The sequence below is a fragment of the Myxine glutinosa genome, chromosome 8, assembly GCF_964187855.1.
Source record: "Myxine glutinosa chromosome 8, kmMyxGlut1.1, whole genome shotgun sequence".
Taxonomy (NCBI): Eukaryota; Metazoa; Chordata; class Myxini; order Myxiniformes; family Myxinidae; genus Myxine; species Myxine glutinosa.
The window spans coordinates 22,898,393-22,920,465 of record NC_136268.1 but is presented as its reverse complement, the minus strand read 5'-3'; the positions used below and the strand labels follow the sequence as shown (position 1 = coordinate 22,920,465).

At 42.4% G+C, this 22,073-nt stretch overlaps 1 protein-coding gene across 1 annotated transcript in view; it reads right to left on the bottom strand.

The window, feature by feature from the left end:
• LOC137432284 (SH3 and multiple ankyrin repeat domains protein 2) overlaps nucleotides 1–22,073 on the bottom strand; it is a 910,319-nt gene that overhangs the window by 221,251 nt on the left and 666,995 nt on the right. The window contains 1 exon segment of the mRNA XM_078782990.1: nucleotides 16,672–16,744. Within this exon segment, the coding sequence (XP_078639116.1) occupies nucleotides 16,672–16,744 (73 nt within the window).

Below are 22,073 nucleotides of genomic sequence, written 5' to 3'. Positions count from 1 at the left end.
TCGGTAGAGCGTATATCTCTTCCAGACTAATGTTTTGTATCCCACCGATAGGCTGGATCTGCATTTTTTCCCCTCTGCAACTGTTAGTCCGATGAACAAGAAATTTTCAGAATATGAGCGGGTCCTCCTGTAGAATTGTTCTAATGATAATTATGACGTCATTGGTCATGTGGTACTGGCGCCATCTTGGAAAAATCGAAAAAGGTTGCACCTCTATATCTCCGAAACCACTCCATGGAAAAAATTTAAATATCTCTCCTCTTAAACTCTTAAACTGCTTAACCTCTCCTCTCCTCTTAAACTGCTTAACCAATCAATGCAAATCTTCAACTCATTGATCAACTACCCATGGGAAATATAGTTTGATAAAAGTAACATCATCAGTCACTGGTCTGGCAGCCATATTAGATCAAAAAAAAAAACCCCTTAAAAAACAGAAGAGTTCGCTTGCACCAAGTCCTTCTCAAGACTGCGCAGGATAAGTATTCTATGAATACCATCTAGTTTTAAACAATATCATGGTACTTTAAGCCAATTTCAATGGTTGTTCGGAGACAGGGCAGCATGTACAATCATACTAACATAATCATAAGACTTTAAACAAACAAACAAAAATAATACCTATTTTGGGGGGCAACCTCCCTTGTAGATCCTCTTAGATCCCAATTTTTCTAATGCCGTGAACAACATTGGTACATCACAGGTGATGAAGGTTGTGATGAAGTTTCATTGAAATTGTGTGTGTAATTTCTAAAGAGAAAGCATATACCTATTTTCATTGGTCGAGATGACGTAAAATGAGTAATATTTTGTCCAAGTACTGCAAAACGGAGGTTTTTTGAAAGTGCCAAAAATGTGATTTGTGTTCTACAGTGTACAAGTATGTAATTAAATTGAAATAACATTGTTTTTATAGGTTGTAGAATTTCTTTTTTAAAGGTTGTACAGTCATGGCCAAAAATAATGGCACCCTTGCACTTTTTTCAAAATAACTCACAATTTTCTCTAAAAACAAGTTTAAATTGACAAAAGTATTTGGTCTCACAATTCTTTATTTCACTGTTAATATTACAGAAGCTTTGTTTTTGATTCTGAACTTAATATATCCTTTTAAATCAGAAAATAAAAAGAAATGGCATTGACAAAATTATTGACACCACAGACTTAATATTTAGTAGCACAGCCTTTGGACAAAATAACTTTGGTTCCCTTTGTACAGGTGTTCAATTGGATTGGGATCTGGACTCATTGCTGGCCACTTCAGAACAGTCCAGCGTTTTGTCTTGAACCATTCCTGGGTGCTTTTTGAAGTGTGTTTGGGGTCATTGTCCTGCTGCAAGACCCATGACCTTTGACGGAGACCCAGCTTTCTGACACTGGGTTGAACATTGCGCTCCAAAATGCCTTGGTAATCTCATGAGTTCATGATGCCATGCACACATTCAAGGCACCCAGTGCCAGAGGCAGCACACCAACCCCAAAACATCACTGAACGTCCTCCATGTTTAATTGCAGGGAAGGTGTTATTTTCTTTGAAGGCTTCATTTGGTTTTCTATAAACATAGAGATGATGTGCTTCACCAAAAAGCTCTAATTTGGTCTCATCTGCCTACAGGACATTCTCCCAGAAGGATTTTGGTTTGTTCAGGTGTGTTTTGGAAAACTCCAGTCAGGCTTTCTTATGTCTCTTTCTCTCTTTCTCTCTTTCTCTCTTTCTCTCTCTCTCTCCAATGGAGTCCTGCTTGGTGTCCTACCATAGAACCACGTTTCATTGAGTTGGCGATGGATGGTGTGAGTTGAAACTGTCGTACCTTGTGTCCGAAGGTCAGTTTGAATCTTTGAATCTGTTTGGCAGTTAATTGAGGTGCTTCCTCCACCATTCGAACAATCCTTCGCTGCAATCTATGATCAAGTTTTCTCTTGTGGCCACATCCAGGGAGGTTGGCTACAGTGCCATGGGCCTTAAACCTCCTGCTAACATTGCGTACGGTGGACACAGGAACATCAAGGTCTCTGGAGATGGACTTGTAGCCTTGAGATTGTCCATGCTTGGCTACAATCTTGTGTCTGACCTCCTCAGACAATTCTCTGGTTTTCTTTCTTTTCTCCACGCTCATTGCGGTACACACAGTGACACAAAGCAGCAGAATGACTCCTTTTCTCTATTCAAACTGGTTGAATGATTGATTTTTATATTGCAGGCACCTGCAACTCACCACAGGTGAGTTCAATTCCAAGATAAAGGAGAATCACCTGCTTGAAATCTAATTATTTCTCACAACTTCGAAAAGATGGCAATAATATTGTCCGGGCCATTTTAGGATTTCTGTGTGGAATAAGCCAAGATTTAGTAACGTTTTCAGCTTTTTTTATTTTGTTCCACTGCAAACCAAATAAATACATATGTGGATACCAAAAGATTTTTTTAATTTCAATAACTTTCAGGAAGAAATGGAGCATTATTTGAAAAAAGTGTAGGGGTGCCAATATTTTTGGCCACGACTGCACATCAACCGCCGTTGATGTAACGTCTTCTACACCACCTTATTTAACACGTTACATTAGGTATTCGTGCTTGTTGTTTGTGTCTTATGACATCCTTAAAAACAGCATGTTTCCTGTCTGGAATGATTTTCAATTTTGTTTGACTGTCAGACATGCTAAAAAAATTACCTTACTCCTATCTGCGCTTGCGTGATCGGTACGAGATTCTGTACAATTTGCCAAATTGAGAGCCAAAGTACTGTTAAACTGCAGGTTTGTATTCCGATGCATGGTCTGATTCGTGTTCAAAATATAACATTCAATTGAAATGAAGATGATCCTCAATCATAAACTGACGTTTTTTGGACAGACAGACCGGCAGACGGAGTGACCCAATTGCTTAACCCCGCTTTTCGCTTCGCGTGCGCGCGGAGTAATAAAACAAAAAAGGTCATGTTACATTAATGTTTCTTTTTGGCTATGACCTGACCATTCATGGCAGTTATGTTTCACATCCACTGCAAACCTAACATTTCCAAAAGTTCCAGCTTTTGTCCATTCATTGACTACCACACACTGACACTGGACAATTAAAAGTTACAGATGAGTTTTTACAAGTCTTGCTTTTTTCTGATGACTCGAGTATCAACGTTAAGAAAATGGAACAATATCTATTCTGCAAAGTATCAGGCACCAACTCACATAGCTGGACACTTCCACATTGACAAATTAATGAAAGAGCAACTATAATGGCCGGTTTCACCATATTCTCGACCTCATGAACTCGAGTTACACAAGAACAGTCGTTTTCGTTCAAATTATCGAAGAGTAAATCCCAGTCCTGGCAACACACACGTTCCTGTGCTGTAGGCATCTCTTCACAACGTCCGCATTCACACCTGTCGAAGCCTTCCCTACCCACGTTCTCCTCCACACTGTCACTTTGTTCTTCCGAAGTATATGTAGTTTGACCATTCTTTACATCTGCTTCACTGTATTCCTGCTCAAAAGCATATGATTCCATTCCAGCAGAAAGATCCATTGCTATGTTGAGGCGTGCTCCAACATGGCGGCTCAGAAACAGTCGACTGGCACTGTGACGTCACTTCCACTGCCTATCGTATACGCATTATCTCTTGGAAAAGGAACTTTATGCCGAAATTTCTGTTCTATTCGGCTCATTTCCAAAAATCTCTCGTACATGTTTGGGTAAAATATATTTAAATACCTGATTAAGTTAGTATTTATTGGTGACTTTAATTATGCTGTAAAGCTTTTTAAAATGGTTATTGATTTTTTAAGATGGTGTTGCCGTTTTAAGTAGTGTTGTTGGTTAATATTCCAGCAAGTCGGTATTTCATCTCTCATCTTCAAGCAAACCCATCTCATATCTTCCCGCAACCAAAACCTTGATCTCTTCTTTCTACCCCTGTTAATTCACCCCAGATCCACTTTTCTAAAATACCGACTTCTTTCCTGGAAGTCCTAGCTGTGTCCATGTGTGTTTTTTTTTTATATACCTCTCCCACCCCCCAACCCCACTCCCACGCCTTCTCCCCCCAAGCCCTCTACCTCCCACAGATCTCCCGATGTCCCTGCTCTCAAATGTTGTACTTGTGTGCTTCCCCATCTCTTCCCATCTTGTCTCCCACTCCCTTTATTTCGTCTTATGTGTCCGTTTTTTTTTTTTTTGTCATTAATATTAGCTCTTACACGAGCCTCGATCTTGTATACAAAAAAGAAAAGAAAGAAAAAAAGACAATTTTCGGTCTGACTTTAAACATCAGATTTTTGGCAGTCTCAGATCCAACTAATAGTACATCAAATAAGAACGGAAATGGAAGTGAAGATATGTTCCACTGCAAGCAACTGCAGACCAACAATGATAGGAATGCGGAGGAACTCAGCGACTTGGTAGTTGGTACCTATGCGTCTATCGAGTATATCAGCAATGACTGTACTTACCAAGATTTCCGCAAAGTAAGTCTCCTGCGTGTTTCTGAAATGACGATGACTACCGACTTCCTCCAGAAAGCAAAACTCCAAAAAGTAGCAGATTGAGGCAAATCGGGCCCAGACGTGCAACATATTGTTCTTAATAGATATGTGAATAGATGTTGAGGAGTATTCCATCAAATAGAGAGCTTCGGCAATGTTCTACACACCAATTTAGCACTCAAACAATGCACAAGGAGCTACACAATGTGACCTTTCGTACCAGGTAACTAGTGTGTACACCTCTCATAAGTGCAACAACATTCTTCAGTATAAGCTAGAATGGCACTCGGTAGAGCACATACCTCCGTCAGGCTGACCATTTTACGTTTTGTATCCCACTAATAAGATAAACCTCAAACAAAATCGAATCAATTGTTCCTTGTCACCAAGCCCATCGATAACTTCTTGAGATATCCTGCTCACAGACCAGCAAACAACCAAAACAAGAAATATGTCGTGCAGAGCACGGTACTTGTGAAATTCCTAAAATGAGATGTTGACCTTTAGCCTCTGTTGACCTTTTGGCCAAAGTTGACCTCAAAAATAATTGGTGGATGCATTCAGTGATCTGATATGCAAATCCCCTTAAAATGTCTAGTCCATCTCATGAAAATTTAGGATTTTAGAAATTTGACGAAGTTGTTGACCTTTGGCCGATATTGACCTTCTAACTTTCAAAATCAATAGGCTTCCTTATGAACAACTCTACCATTTGGTGAAGTTTCGTAAAAATCAGTTTAAAATCGTGACCTGTAGGCAATTGACATACGGACTGACATACAGACAGACAAACAGACAGACATACAGACAGACAAACAGACAGACAGAATAACGCGCAAGACCAATAATATACTCGAAAAATATTCGATTTTCGCAAGTAACAAACAAGGAGCGCATACCTCCGCCAGGTTGATCAGCTTACGTTTTGTAGCCCACTGATCGGCTGAATCTCCATCCGTACCTTATAACCAAAGTCTAATCAGCTTGTTCTTGTCACCGACTCAACTCACCCACTAAGTTTCGTTTGAACCCGTGCCTTCGACACAGTCTGGCACCCGTCATGCTCACCAAACTCTCCTCCGATGGAATCAATGGAAACCTCCATGCAGGCTTGCGGACTTCCTCACCGGTCGCAGTCAACGTGTGGCCCTGAATGGAATTCTCTCATCTCCCCCTTCCTGTTCAGGCTGGAGTTCCCCAAGGCAGTGTTCTGGGCCATGTGCTTTTTCTGGTCTTCATCAATGATCTCTCCGACTCTCTGGAAAATCCTCTATCTCTATGCTGATGACTCCACTCTCTGCCGCCCCCATTCCTCATCCCTCAGATCGGCAGTCTGCAGCCTCCTCACTCTCTGCAGACCTGGACAAAATCACAGACTGGTCAAACAAGTGGAACATGTCTTTCAATCCTGACAAATCTCCACTCTTACTATGTCTCTCCGAAAAGACCGTCTGGACAACCCTCCCATCTACTTTCTCAACAATCCTCTCCAAGAAGTTCTGTCACTCAAGCTTTTGGGTCTCACTATCTGCCATGATCTTTCCTGGGAAAACCACATTTCCAAGCTGGCCTCCAAAGCCAGTCGCCGACTGGGCATCCTCCGACGTGCAAAGTCCTTTCTGGGCACACCTGAGCTCCTCACCACATACAAAACTTTCATTCGCAGTTCGATGGAATACTGTTCTCCCCTCTGGGCTGGTGCTCCTGCCTCACACCTAGCTTGGCTTCACGCTGTTGAAACCAAAGCGTTCAGAATCATTGGAATCTAACGCGATGAATCTGATTCTGAGGACCTTTCACTCACTCACCACAGGCAGGTTGGTGGTCTTTCTGTTTTCTACCGACTCCTCTCAAGCCTTGCTCCCCGAGCTCTATCTGTGCTCTGTCCCCCAAATATTCCTACAGGTCGCACAAGATCTGCCTGCAACCCTCTTCTGGTTAAACTGCCAAAATCAAGACTCTCTGCTCACCTTCACTCCTTCATTCATCTTTTCTCCCACCTCTGGAACAAACTCCCCCACTCCCTTCAATTCCACTCCTCCCTCCAGGTTTTAAAACAGCTGTGCACCACCATCTCTTATCTTCCCCCATCCAAAACCTTGCTCTTTTCTACCCCCTTTAAAACACCCCAAATCCGCCTCTTTAAATCCCCAACTTCTTTCCTGAAATTCCTAGAAGTGTTCATTTGCTTTATACCGTGTGCCATCATCGACGTTCGCTCCTCCCCAGCCTTCTCCCTTCGACAGATCTACCGATGTCCCTGTTCTCTTCTGTTGTTTTGCTTGTGTGCTTCCCTCTGTCCGACAGTATCTCTCAATTATGACGAATTAATCAAAAAAAATTAATAAATTCTCATATCCGGATCTGGATATTCACTAAAATCTAATCAATTTGTCCTCGTCACATAGTAAAACATGTCCGCAAAGTTTCGTCTGAATCCGTCCATAACGTTTTGAAATATCTTACTCATTACTCACAAACAGAAAAACAGAGGCGAATACATAACCTACGTGAACCTTCCGGTGGCGGAGTTAACGAATCAGGATGTTCTGCGTTAATTGAAGTTCTTCAGCTTGAACTCACCGCCATCTTGAGAGGGAGAATGTGCAGCATTTTTGGTTTTATTGAATAATGATTTCAAACTGAAGCAAACCTCAGCTCTGAGGAAAATTTCAACCTAATCGACACGTTCCGGAATCGTTTGGGCCTGTCTACGTGGGCTCGGTGTCTCTCTCTCTCTCGCCTGCGAAGAGATGGATCAGTCGCTTGAATTGAGTGAGCAGCATTAGACCATCTATCTGAGAGAGAGACTCTGGCGGCCAATTGGTGCCTTGCAGGTGTGCCACCTGCCAACAAAGGCCTGCCCTCGTCAGGTGCTCCTGTGGGTGGATCAACCAAGTGACCATGAATGTTATCAATTGCTTTGTCTTCCAACGCTGTCATAGGCGTCTATTGCGAGAATTACCTGTGCTGGCGATATTTTATAGGTACATGTTGTGTATCATGGTATAAGCATTCACAGACGCTTCTTCAAGGGGAGTGGTAAGAAGGGCAGAGAAGCTTTGGGCCTGTCATGGTAACATGATAAATGGACATGGCTCTAGCTGTGTGCAACGAATGCGGGTAACATGGCAGCTTTGGTTGCCCTTAAAGACCAGCCTTATCCTGAGATCGAGCTGGAAATCATAGCGGTGATCATGTGCACGTCATATGCCATTTCTACCTTCTAACCTAGCTCCACGGTAATAGGTATATCCCGTTCGGACCTGGGAGGTAACACTGTGCAATGTAGCTTTCTGGATGAAAGGCACAAATGCATTTTGCTCGATTAAGAAATAAAATTAGTAACCGCTGCTTCTGCATGTCCATTCGATCGTGGAAGGTGTGGTGTGGAGAAGCCATGGTCAGCTCCCCAACGGTCCATGAATTTTCGGAATTCATAGCATGCAAATTGTGGGCCGACATCGGTTCCAAGACGAACTGGGACACCCAGATCCACAAAGAATAACCGTAGAGCTCGGATGAGGTCACGTGACGTGGGGTCACGCGTGAAAAAATAGATGCATGGCCACCCAGAGAGTCGGTCGACGTAGACCAGATACGATGGTCCCACTCGCTACGGTTTGCTGAAAAGCCGGTATTTACTGCCTGAGCTGGTAAGCAGTATTCCTCATCGCGTCGTGCTTCCGCACGGAGTTTATCGAGTATAGGATCACGTAGATGATCTTGACTTCCATCATCGACCGTCGCTACTGCTGCCAAGATGACTTGATGTACGTGACGTTGTTGCTGCTTAGGTTCATCGCCGAAATCCCCTGTGCTGGAGTTCGTTGATGACACGGAATGTGTGTCATCATCGGATCGACTGACCGTGTTGTGTTGTACTGGCTGTGTTTTCCTGTTCGAATGTTCTGCCACAATTGCACCACGCCAAGTCGTTCAACAAATAAAATGCCAGACAAGGTGTTCGGACCCCATCGCACACGTATACAGTCTCACAAACAGTTTTACCTCCATGACGGATACCAACGTGAAGAGTGCCCATGCACTTCATTGAAGCACCAACAGCGTTCACCACTCGGAGGTCGTCACCATCATCCAAGTTATCTGGATGCATGCCAAGTTGCTGCAGGTGTCCAGGACCGACGATAGTTGCCTCAGCACCTGTGTCTGGGGGCACCTCCGGGGTACCAATATAATCATCCTCAAAGTCGTCGATGTAAACACGAATCCGTGGTGAATGTTGCTTCCTCTGCAATGTGCGAAACACATCAGCGACCAAGACAATCCGCCGAACAGCTGGGGGTTGCTTGTTGTCATTGTGCTGTCTAGCTCTCCATGCAGGCTTGTCCCCCTTCGATTTTCGACATACACGTGCAAAGTGGCCCACGGTGCCGCACTTCTGGCACTTCCTATCACGTGCCGGGCAGCTCTTTGAGTTCTTGTGGGCATCTCCCCCGCAATTTCCACAATGGTGGTCTCGGGTCGGGACTGACTGCGACGATAAAATGGTCGACGAGAGTTTTTAGCAATGACAGCCCAGGACTGACGTCCGGCCATCATATCATCAGCCTTCCTGCTGGCTTCCTCGCTACGGCACATGTCCAGAGTACGTTGTAGTGTGAGATCTCTCTCAGCCACAACCTTACAACGCACCTCTGCATCAGATATGCCAGTGATGATCCGAATAACAAACTGTTGTTCAACAGTCATGGTTGAGAGATCACAATTGGCAGCAATCTCCTTTAGTGCACAATAAAATGAGTCGAAGGTCTCTCCATCCCCTTGGTGCCGCTCATGAAAATCAACCAGATCGTGGATGATGTGCCGCTGTCCTCGTAGATGTGCTTCGATGCTGGCGAGGACATCCCTGACAGAAAGTCTGTCCGATGTGAAATCGATATCAATGGCATTCTTGAGGACTGATCTCATGCCCAATGTCAGACAGTTCCAGAGAGTTGCTAACTGCTCACGAGCTTACATACGATGGAGACGTGTGATGAGGTAGTAATCATCCCATTGTTCTCTCCATGCCTTGAAATCCCGCAAGTCGTAGACTCGGATAACACTGGTGGTTGTTCAACCGAGAATTTCGGAGCAGATAAAGATGATGTTCCAGGGTTGTATTGGCGATCTGGAACACCATAGTCACCATCGTCATCAGAACCAGTGGGCGGGCGGCCTGCTGTGGCCTCACATAGCAGTTTCATTTCCTGCATGTGTGCCTGCTGTTGATCGGCCGCGGCCTGTTGTTGGTTTAACATAGCACGTTGCTGCATAGCCATCATGTCCTTCATAATAACCACCAACGAGGTCACATCCTGAGAGTGCTCCGTCGGTTTCTCTTTGGGAGGCATGTCTGTGTGTTAAATGTACTCACTGAGAAGTGAAACAGACACGAACGATGACGACGGACGGAAAGCGAAAGTCAATCCGCTACCATCCACCGTTATCAGCTTGGATTGGAACCGATGATCACACCCAGAGCTGCGCAGAATGTTCCTTTTGCCGACTACGCCATGTTAAAAGTTCAAGGAGGCAGAGATGAACATCTGAGTTTATTCAAACAACACAGTGACCGAACACGCAAACCTTCGGCTGCAGGGCATCATGGGGCAACTGACTCCTCTTCGCCAACTGACCGCCAGGACTGACTCCAACTGACTCCGTTTGGAATCTTCTTCACTTGTGGATGTTCTTCCGGACAGTCGAATGATTGATTTCAAATTGTTTGGAGATCTTTTTAAATCCCTTCCCAAACTCGTAGGCATCTATAACCTTCTTTCTGAAGGCCTCAGAGAGCTCTTTTGATCTAGGCATGGTGACTCCGCACACTTCAACAACAAAGAGCAAACCAAACTAAATTTCTGAGGTTTAAATAAGACAGGTTCCTCCAAGATCTTCTCTAACGATGTTCTAATCATTTGCACCTGAGCTGGTGCACCTGATTCTAATTTTAGGTATTTGAAGTAGTGATAAATGTAGGGGTGTACTTACTTTTTCCACATGCGAAATTTGCATTTATGTTTATTTAAATTATACAATGGACTACAAAATGTAAATGTTTCATGATATTTGTTATATTATTATATCACCTTTATCTATCAATATTGTTGAAATGAAGATCAAATAGCTGTATGTTGAAATATGTTGAAAAAGTCAAAACTTTACATGGGGTGTACTTACTTTTTCACGTGACTGTACATGCACACATACATACATCTATACACATACATACATGCATACATACATACATACAGACAAACTGTTCCAGACGGCATTGCTCTACAGGCCACAACGTAAAAATGTAAATTTGCAGCCTTATTTATATCTATGTTAATATTACTGTTATGTAATTATTGTTTTATTGTTAACACAAATTATGAGGTGGGTGTGGATAATTATTTAAAATAAAAAAAATTCGTGCAGCTTGTCGCTGCTGGTTGCATCATTTTATGGAAGCACCGCTGTGCCGCTGATGCAGTCAGTGCCCCTGTTTCCATTAAGCTGGCACTCATTGTGCCAACCTCAGAAGGATGTCTGAGTCAAGCTACCTCGTGTTATTTAACAGCAAGACAGGGGCTCAAACTCTAAACCCTAAGGTCTTAAGCCAGCCACCTTAACCACAAATACGAGGCTAAGAAATAAAAACAAGGAATTAAAAAAAAAATTTAGGAATTTTTAGGAAAATTCATAAAGCCAAAAAAATTTAAGATTTTTTTTTCATTGTTTGGGATGATGCATAATATAATGCACAAAAAAAAAAAAAAAAAAATATATATATATATATTATATATATATTTTTTGTTTGGGATGATGCATAAAATTATTTTGGTGATGAGGCAATGATGAGTAAATAAAAAATCATTTCATTGTTTGGGCATAAAATTGCCGTTTTTTGTCCAGGCCGCCACAATTCCCAAGGAGACGTGTACAACTGAGCACGACGTGTGATGGACTCTAATGTGTTTGCCAACAGAGACGGTCAGTATCAGGACATAGCAGCACGCAGCCTTGGGGCAAAAAGGTCACGTTTACACTCGTCTCGCTGTGCGACGGCCCCCTCACAATGCTCCAGGAGCCATTTAGACAATTGCCTGGAGGCATTACGGAAAGACTTGACAACGTGAACATGGCGTCATTACAACAGATACGAAAAACATTTAAATGGCAAATACCATTCCCAAGGAAGTCGTGAGTATTACATGCATCACAATGAAGGTTCTATTGGCATACACAGCTGGAAAAGGTCTTTAAGCGAAGCCATTTGAATCAGAGATGTCTGCTGCAATGGTCTGGGTGGGCGACGAATTATGGGCACAGACAGAAAACACAGCGGAACACATGACCCAGGGATGTGGTCGTAAGCACAGACTCGTTTGGTCTTCGGTCGGAACAGTGGGCATGGTCCATCTCTATCCAGACATCTTATGTTGCGGATTATTTGCATTTAGACGCAATCATTACCCCACGCACGAAGCGCAAAGTGGGGAAAAGCAATTGGTTTACTCTGTCTGTCAGTCTGTCTATGATCGAGAAACTACTTCGTTTTTACCTCTACAAACGCAGGTGGGCGGAGCTTATATTTTCACCCCTGTTTGTCTGTCTGTTTGTCCGTCCATTTGTCTGTGAACAGGATATCTCAAAACGTTGTGGCCTGATTCGGAAGTAAGTTGGTGGACAGGTTGGGTGTGTGACAAGGAGGAATTGATCAATTTTGGTGAAGATCTGGATGCAGATCCGGCCCATCGGTCGGATACAAAACGTAAACAGTTCAGCCTGGCGGAGGCATCCACGCTCTGCCAAGTGTCGTTCTAGTTTCAAATGAATCTCGCGTTTTGAACACTGTAGACCACAAATCGACTTGTTTGCACTTCCAAAAACCTGCACTTTAGCAGTTAGTTGTTTCTGAATTTGGATAAACTAGGGCATGCCCGTACGTGGGTGCCCGTTCCTTGCCAAAATAAATAAATAACGCTACCCGTACGCTCTACCCCGCCCGTACGCCCGTACGCCCGTAAACAAAAAAAACAACGCTCTTCGCTTCCGCCCTTCGCTCTGACTGAATTGGGAGAAATAATGCGCATAAGAAATCGAGAAATTATTATTTTCTCCGGAAGAAATCGAATTACGAACCGTAATGGCGCACGCGCTCGGCTCGGCTCGCTCTCACATCGGCCACGCCTACGCAATAACGCGTTCTGTGATTGGCTGCCGGAAGTGCAGTCTTCACTGTCCGGAAGGTCGCAAATCGCAGTTACGATGAATCGCAAATTAGTTTTAATTAGTTTTAAAACATAGTTTAACGGCAACATAGTTTGCCAACGTGAAATAAATGAATACGCTCTCAAATGTGCCGTCCGAGGCAGAGTCTGTTCGGCACGTTCGGCACACGTGATAGCTCGCTGCTCTCTGATTGGTTGAATCGTTTTTTGGACATAGCTCGGTAACTACTTGTCCGATTAATTTCAAGCCTTGAAAAGGCACATCCTCGGGTCCCCAGCAATATACCTGGCAAGTTTCAAGTATATCGGACCCGTGGTTGTCGAGAAACAGCGGTCACAGACAAACAAACAAACACACACACAGACACACAGACACACAGACACACACACACACACACACACACAGAGATTACTGGAATTATAGATAGATTGTACGGCATCTCGCTCCGCACATTTATGCGCAAAGCAGGTTAAAGCAATTGCTTGAATCTCAATCAAAAACAAGGAAAAGAGCAATCAGAGATTGCAAACCCTCGCCAGGATGTATTTTCAGTGTTTTTAAGGCTTTTGTGTAAAAACAAATATGGCGGCTGAACTACGTGCCGATGACGTCATCATTATATCTAATTTATTCCTAGATTATGCTCAAGAAATTTCATCTTGATCGGATGACGTTTTGTACTTGTCAAATTATGACGTCATAATGGAGGGACCTATGACATCATCATTAACATATTTTATTCCCCATGGAGAGTTCTTTACAATGAGCCATGTCTCAATTTTTTCTATGCAACGCTTTCGGAGATATAGAGGTGCAAAGTTTTTCGGCTTTTCCAAGATGGCGGCAGAACCATGTAACCGATGACGTCATAATTACTTCCTTTCTCCACCAATTTACGCCGACATGGCACTCAATACATTTCATCTTGATAGGATGAAGTTTTGTACTTGTCCAATTATGACATCATCATTAACATATTTTATTCCCCATGGAGAGTTCTTTACAATGAGCCATGTCTCAATTTTTTCTATTCAGCGCTTTTGGAGATATAGAGGTGCAAAGTTTTTCGGTTTTTACAAGATGGCGGCCGAACACGTTACCTATGACGTCATAATTATCATTAAAAAATTCTACATGTGGAATTGCACCTATGGTGAAATTTTCCTGCCAATCAGACCAACGGTTGCAGAGGAAATCATATTTATTCTGTGTGGACAAACAGACAAACAAACAGACAGACAGACAGACAAACAGACAGACAAATAAACGGACTCAAATGCAATACCCTGTCCTCGGGCGAGGGTAAAAATGGCAAAGAAAATAAATGGCAGTCAAAAAAAAGGAAAATCATTCCGAAGAGGAAACATACAGTTTTTAAGGACGTCTTAAAGATAAAGGACACACACAACACACGGATAACTAATGTAACATGTTAAATAAGGCGATGTAAGAGACGGTGTTTCCCAAATGCATCAACGGTGGTAAACTTCCGATTCAATGGTCGTTTGCTTTTTCTACAACCTTTAACTTTTCTTTTATTTCAATTAAATTACATATTTAGAATACAATTAGTCTTGTTTGTACTTCCAAAAACCTTCAGTTTAGCAATACTTTGGCAAAATAATATGCCGTCTCGACCAATCAAATTTGCTGCTTGCGCTTTCAGGAAGAGGAACCTCGAGATTGAGACAAAATGGCGGTGCCCAGAGGGGCAATGCCTGAGGTAACTTCGTCTAAAGGAGGTGGTAACCATTCCCATGTCCTTTTTCTCAATACCACGTGGGATAAGTGTGTTCTGTGAACTCGTGTATTTGTATTTGCACGTGTAATATAATGAGCTCGTGAGCAAGAAAAGCAAACTATACTCATGGATAATATCACTTACTCACAGCAACAATCACATCGTACACAGAGTCCAGCACACCACGTCACCATGAGTAAGATGATTCATCTTCACATTTGGAGTGCAGGCATTAAATCTGTCATGCTCATTTCACAACCAATAACAAGGAAAGTTTAACAAACTTTTTGCTGTCTTTACTTGGACAAGCATCCATGTGGACTCCTCGTTAAGCCTGCGTGATGTATTTTTTACCCCAATGCAGCAGGATCGTGTATTACTGTATTGTTAATGGAGAAAACCTTCTGGAGATATAACTGACAATGTTTACAAGAGCTATTTTGCAATATGGTTGACGTACCCCGGAGTACTGTATGTTGCCTTCATGCTTATCTCTACCTGTTGACCTCTTGCCGAGTGAATGTAGACCAGGTGCTAGTTTTTGGAGGTTATAGGTTTTGTCGGAAAGTGATGAAGATTGGTGGTGGCGGATTTAAAGAGGGTAATGTTTTGTCATTTTATAATCGTTGTTGAGTGCAAGCTGCCAGAAAAGGTCTTTTAGCAGTGGCAGATTTGGGCCACAACAGGAAACATATGGTACAAGGTACATGCTGCTAATGCTTCAGTCACATTTGGCTCGGCGGCCGTAGGGTCTAAAAAATCTACGGCCACTAGCAATTATAGGGCGGCCGCAGTATTTCCACGGTCACACAATGTAGCAGTCACATATGTTTTTATTTTTCGGGTAGCCGCACAGGGTATTTAGAAATTGTGGAGACCGAAAACGTGGGGGTGCCGTACGGTCTTTGATTTGATGTCACACGGTGACCTTAGGGCGTCCCTGCGGCGGCCATAGAATTTTCAAGGCAGACGCAAGGTAGCCTCAAGGTGCCCGCAAGGCGACCGCAGGGGGGCCCTAAGGCGAACGTGCGGCCAGACGGACGGTAACGAGTGGGTATATATACCAGTTCTTTTTCATATGTATAACAGCACTTACAGTTGTCATGGCTACGGCTTGTCGAATTGCTACGGCCAACCTAGAAATGAAAAAAGTTATAACTCCGCGCTATAATTCCACGGCGACCCCTACGGCCTGTACGATAGCCATACGCCCTAGGGCCACCCTGAGGCCACCTCAGAAACTCTGCGGCCACCGCACGTTTCTGTCAATTTAGGGGGGGTACGGCCGCCGTATCCTAGCCGTAGAGCAAATGTGACTGAGGAGTAAAGGGACAATAGGACTGGGAGTGAGGCCAAACCCCAAACAGGAAGTGAGGCTAAGCCTTGAACAGGAAGTGGGGCCAAACCGTGAACAGGAAGTGGGGCCAAACCGTGAACAGGAAGTGGGGCCAAACCGTGAACAGGAAGTGGGGCCAAATCGTGAACAGGAAGTGGGGCCAAACCATGGACAGGAAGTGCGGCCAAACCGTGAACAGGAAGTGGAGCCACACCGTGATCGGGAAGTGGGGCCAAACCGTGAACAGGAAGTGAGGCCAAACCGTGAACAGGAAGTGGGGCCAAACCTTGAACAGGAAGTGGGGCCAAGCCGTGAACAGGAAGCGGGACCAAACCGTGAACAGGAAGTGGGGCCAATCCCCGAACGGGAAGTGGGGCCAAACCCCGAATGAGTGGCGAAGCTCTATAACGCCTTTCTGACTTATGAAGCTTAACCCCATCCTGGCGGTGATGTTCATCAATGTCCAGGCAGTGATGCTATATCCGCACCCCCTCGGCCTGCGATTTTGTTTTTCTTTTTATATACAGTTATCGAGACTCATGGAAGAGCAGAATGACAGGGGACAATGCATCAAAGGACAAAATGGGGTAAAAGGGAAAACAGTGGGGGTGACAAATGGATGCACCACAGCACAAATCGTATCCTGTACTATGAAACTAAAACTCTTCCTTGTGGCCATTTCCATCACAATCATGAAATTTAGCCACGATGAAAGTGCTGCTACTTGCTACGTCTCCGTCTCCCCCCCCCCCCCCTCCCCAACTGCTACTTGGACATGTGGTTTATCCTACAAGTCAAACGAAAGACATACACAATGTACAGGAAACTTGTTTGGAGGCAAAGCCTGATGCGTTAATGTAGTGAAGTATCACATGAAGCATCACACCTGGTATCGATGCTGTCGTATGATCCCACCGTGTAGTGCCTGAACAGCCTCCGTGATTTCTCTTCTCTGCTCTCTAGGAAACAATGGGAAGAAACATTGAATGCACCTCTCAAAAATGAGGGGGGAGAAGCACATAGGTGCCACTTGCAGTCAAAGCCGAGAAGAAGACAATTTTCATATTTATGATGTAAAGGACACGATGACGCGTGTAATCAACGGAATGAAGGTACAGGTACTCGAGCGTGTGGCAAATTGTCACAGAATTGTTCAGTGTATTATTTAAACTTGAACACACCTGCTGCAATGGATTATGTTTACAAGTTGCAGCATTTTCAATTCCAGGTGCATTATACAATGTATGGTCTACCAACGAGGTAAAACTACAAATTGTGTTCTTTGGTTCTTATATTGAATAACTTGCAAGAATCAAAACCAATCATAATTTACAAGAACATAGTTGTCAATAGTTGTATTCTATCATGAGGTTTGTGGGAAATCTTTATCCAATATATGACTACAGTACTGTATGACATCACAATACAAATGACACATACAATGAACACATTCACACCGAGAACACCCAATGAATGAATAAATGAATGAATTCAATGAACGGCACTCTGTCGGGATGAACAGTTGACGTTTTGTATCCCACTGAAAGGTCAGATATGGATCCGACATGAACCAAAATCGAATCAGCTTGTTCTTGTCACCTAACCAACTTAGAGGGGTCAATATATGGTTGAACCCCCAAAAAATTGATACAAAAGGTTTTTCAATGGATTCTGGTACCATTGGGCATGCTAAATAACATACTAAAAATCTAGTAACATCTGACTTCCGGAAAGGGGTCATTTTCAAGATGGCGTCCAAGATGGCCACCGGGAGCTTAAAATGGCCATATCTCAATTATTATTCAACCTAGAAAGGTGGTTTTGGTGTCTAACCCGAGGTTTTAGGGCCCAAGGAATCCAATTGAATCAATAAAATTACCATCAGTTAATTATTTATTGACAAGTCCAAGATGGCATCCCAAGGTGACATCCTGATCCACTAAAATGGCTTTGTCGAATAGTAGTCAACCTAGAGAGATTTTTTCAGTGTGTATACCTGGGTTTAAGGCACCCAGGAAATCATCAAAATTACTTAAATAAGCACAAAGTAATCAGGTAATCCAGTAAGCCAGGTTTACCAGCCCATGAGGCATTTGTTGTCTTATACAGTTAGTCGCTGTTCATCGTCATCCTCCGACTCACCAGCTAATGAACCAAGTGTGTGTTTCAGATTGGAGATAAGAGTGGTAAAAGTTGCTATGTCACTGATAAAGGCAGATCGAACAGGTTCTTGGCTGATGCACCTACGCGCCGTTTCTGACTGCATTCCGATATTCGCCGCAGCTGGGCATTACAGTTACCTGAAATCAGCATACGTCTATGTCCAAGAGATGGGTCAGCTTGATATCAACCACCCAGACATATTCAGAAAATTCGAAAAGGGTTTTCATGTTATCCGTCGCAGCAGCCAGTTATGGGCAGGCCTCAGTTCAGATCTTGTCATTGAGCAGACGTTGATGAGGTCGTTGAAGACCACTGGAGGTCTGACACGTGCAAGCGGAATGTCTGAAGAGCAGAGAGCCCTTTGGACCATGTCAAGCCCCATAACATCAGAGTACAATATCGCAATGCAGGAGTTCACAAACCTGTCATACATGACATCTGAACAGCACAAGGATTTGACGGAGTCAAGGATGAAAAGGGACGCTGCTGACCTGGAGGAGATCAGTTCAAAACTTGTAGGATGCTCACCTTTCTCGCCAGACTCTTCATTAAGGAACATTGTCACTGGTGTTGTGGCTCAGGAAGGTGTGAATGTGCATGAATATGAGTCTGTTGGATGCAAAATCATGCACAAAATGATTGGACAGTATGCATTCACATTCTCATTCAGTAGAAAGGATAAAGCCAGAACCCTTGGACAAACATCAGCTATAAAGGTCGCTCCTGATCGAACCATTGATTCTGCAACTTCTTTTTCAACGTTTCCTGGCAGTCTCCCAAACTGGAGAGCTATCATTGCAGGAGGTTATAAACCTGGCTTACTGGATTACCTGATTACTTTGTGCTTATTTAAGTAATTTTGATGATTTCCTGGGTGCCTTAAACCTAGGTATACACACTGAAAAAATCTCTCTAGGTTGACTACTATTCGACAGAGCTATTTTAGTGGATCAGGATGTCACCTTGGGATGCCATCTTGGACTTGTCAATAAATAATTAACTGATGGTAATTTTATTGATTCAATTGATTCCTTGGGCCCTAAAACCTCGGGTTAGACACCAAAACCACCTTTCTAGGTTGAATAATAATTGAGATATGGCCATTTTAAGCTCCCGGCGGCCATCTTGGACGCCATCTTGAAAATGACCCCTTTGCGGAAGTCAGATGTTACTAGATTTTTAGTATGTTATTTAGCATGCCCAATGGTACCAGAATCCATTGAAAAACCTTTTGTATCAATTTTTTGGGGGTTAGGTGAGTTTTTTTCGTATATTGACCCTACTAACTCATCCACCAAGATTTGTCATAATCCGTCCACAACTTTTTAAATATCATTCGATATACAGTTTTTGGCCCTAAATCTCTCCATGGTGAAGAATCCTTTAAAATTAAAAAAAACTCCTGTATCCGGAATCGAATCTCGTATTCGGAAATCCAAAATTGTTTAAATCCGTCCCTGTCACACACAACCAGTCCACCAAGTTTCATCAAAACCTGTCCATAGTTTTTTTGAGATATCGTGCTATGTATCAGTTTTAGCCCCATCTCTCAATAGTGAAGAATCACTCAAAAAATTCTCAGATCCAGATCTGTATTAGGATCTTCATCAAAATCTGATCAGTTTGTCCTTGTCACACACACGACCTCTCCACCAAACTTCGTCCAAAATCTGTCCACAACTCTTTGAGATATCCTGTTTACAAACAGAAAAACAAACAAGAAAAACATCATGCAAAATCCACGCACCCCCTCCCCCAAAAAAGTTGCCATGGATACATCAAATTGTCCATTTCTTTTAAGATTGAAATTGACGATCTTAATCAAAGCTTGGGTCAATCGGATAAAAATGTATTATTTTTCAGATGAAAATTCTTGATTTTAGAAGTTTGTTCTTGAGTTGATCTTTGACCTTTTGACTTCAAAAATAGTTGGTTTCCCAATTCAGTGATGCACTATGTAATTGCTGTTTAATTCCCAAGTTAATAAGATGAAAATGGACAATTTATCAGATCAAAATTGATAATTTTAGAAGTTTGACCTTGAGTTGACCTTTGACCTTTTGACCCCAAAAATAGTTGGTTTCCCAATTCAGTGATGCACTATGTAATTGCTGTTTAATTCCCAAGTTAATAAGATGAAAATGGACAATTTCGCAGGTAGAAATTGATAATTTTAGAAGTTTGACCTTAAGTTGACCTTTGACCTTTTGACCCCCAAAATAGTGGGTTTTCCAATTCTGTGATTTACTATGCAATTGCTATTTATTTTTCAAGTCAACCAGATGAATATTGACAATTTTTCAGATGAAAATTGATGATTTTAGAAGTTTGACCTTGAGTTGACCTTTGACATTTTGACCTTAAAAATAGTTGGTTTCCCAATTCAGTGATGCACTATGTAATTGCTGTTTAATTCCCAAGTTAATAAGATGAAAATGGACAATTTTTCAGATAAAAATTGATAATTTTAGAACTTTGACCTTGAGTTGACCTTTGACCTTTTGACCCCAAAAATAGTGGGTTTTCCAATTCTGTGATTTACTATGCAATTGCTGTTTATTTTTCAAGTCAACCAGATGAATATTGACAATTTTTCAGATGAAAATTGATGATTTTAGAAGTTTGACCTTGAGTTGACCTTTGACATTTTGACCTTAGAAATAGTTGGTTTCCCAATTCAGTGAAACACTATGTAATTGCTGTTTAATCGACATGTCAATCGGGTGAAAATTGACGATTTTTCAGATGAAAATGGATGATTTTAGAAGTTTAACCATGAATTGACCTTTGACCTTTTGACCTCAAAAATACATGGCTTCCCAATTTATTGACTCAATATTCAAATGCTGTTCAACTTTCAGGTTAATGGGATGAAATATGACAATTTTACAAATTTGACCTCATGATGACCTTTGTGACTGTTGTGACTACCTGTACGATTTGGTTAAGTTTCCGAAAGATCGGTTTAAAAATGTGAGCTGTAGGCGATTGACCGACAAACACAGATAGACAGAATAACGCACAGGACCAACCAACATACAGTACTTGAAAAATCTTCGATTTTCACAAGTAATAAACAGACAGGTGAAGGCATAACATCAATCCACCTTCAGTGGACGAGGTAAACATATATGCTATTACTGTCTGCAGATATCAGCATGCTCACTCTCCATTACCATGTCTCCTCATCCTGCAGATATCAACATGCTTACTGACTCGTCCTCTCATCCTGTAAATACCAACATGCTTACTCTTACTCGTCCTCATCTTGTGAATATCAGCATGCTTACTCTTACTTGTCCTCTCATCTTGTGAATATCAGCATGCTTACTCTTACTTGTCCTCTCATCCTGTGAATACCAACTTGCTTACTCTTACTTGTCCTCTCATCTTGTGAATATCAACATGCTTACTCTTACTTGTCCTCTCATCTTGTGAATATCAACATGCTTACTCTTACTTGTCCTCTCATCTTGTGAATATCAGCATGCTTACTCTTACTTGTCCTCTCATCTTGTGAATATCAGCATGCTTACTCTTACTTGTCCTCTCATCCTGTGAATATCAGCATGCTTACTCTTACTTGTCCTCTCATCTTGTGAATATCAGCATGCTTACTCTTACTTGTCCTCTCATCTTGTGAATATCAGCATGCTTACTCTTACTTGTCCTCTCATCCTGTGAATACCAACTTGCTTACTCTTACTTGTCCTCTCATCTTGTGAATATCAACATGCTTACTCTTACTTGTCCTCTCATCTTGTGAATATCAGCATGCTTACTCTTACTTGTCCTCTCATCCTGTGAATATCAACATGCTTACTCTTACTCGTCCTCTCATCTTGTGAATATCAGCATGCTTACTCTTACTTGTCCTCTCATCCTGTGAATATCAGCATGCTTACTCTTACTTGTCCTCTCATCTTGTGAATATCAGCATGCTTACTCTTACTTGTCCTCTCATCCTGTGAATACCAACTTGCTTACTCTTACTTGTCCTCTCATCTTGTGAATATCAACATGCTTACTCTTACTTGTCCTCTCATCTTGTGAATATCAACATGCTTACTCTTACTTGTCCTCTCATCTTGTGAATATCAGCATGCTTACTCTTACTTGTCCTCT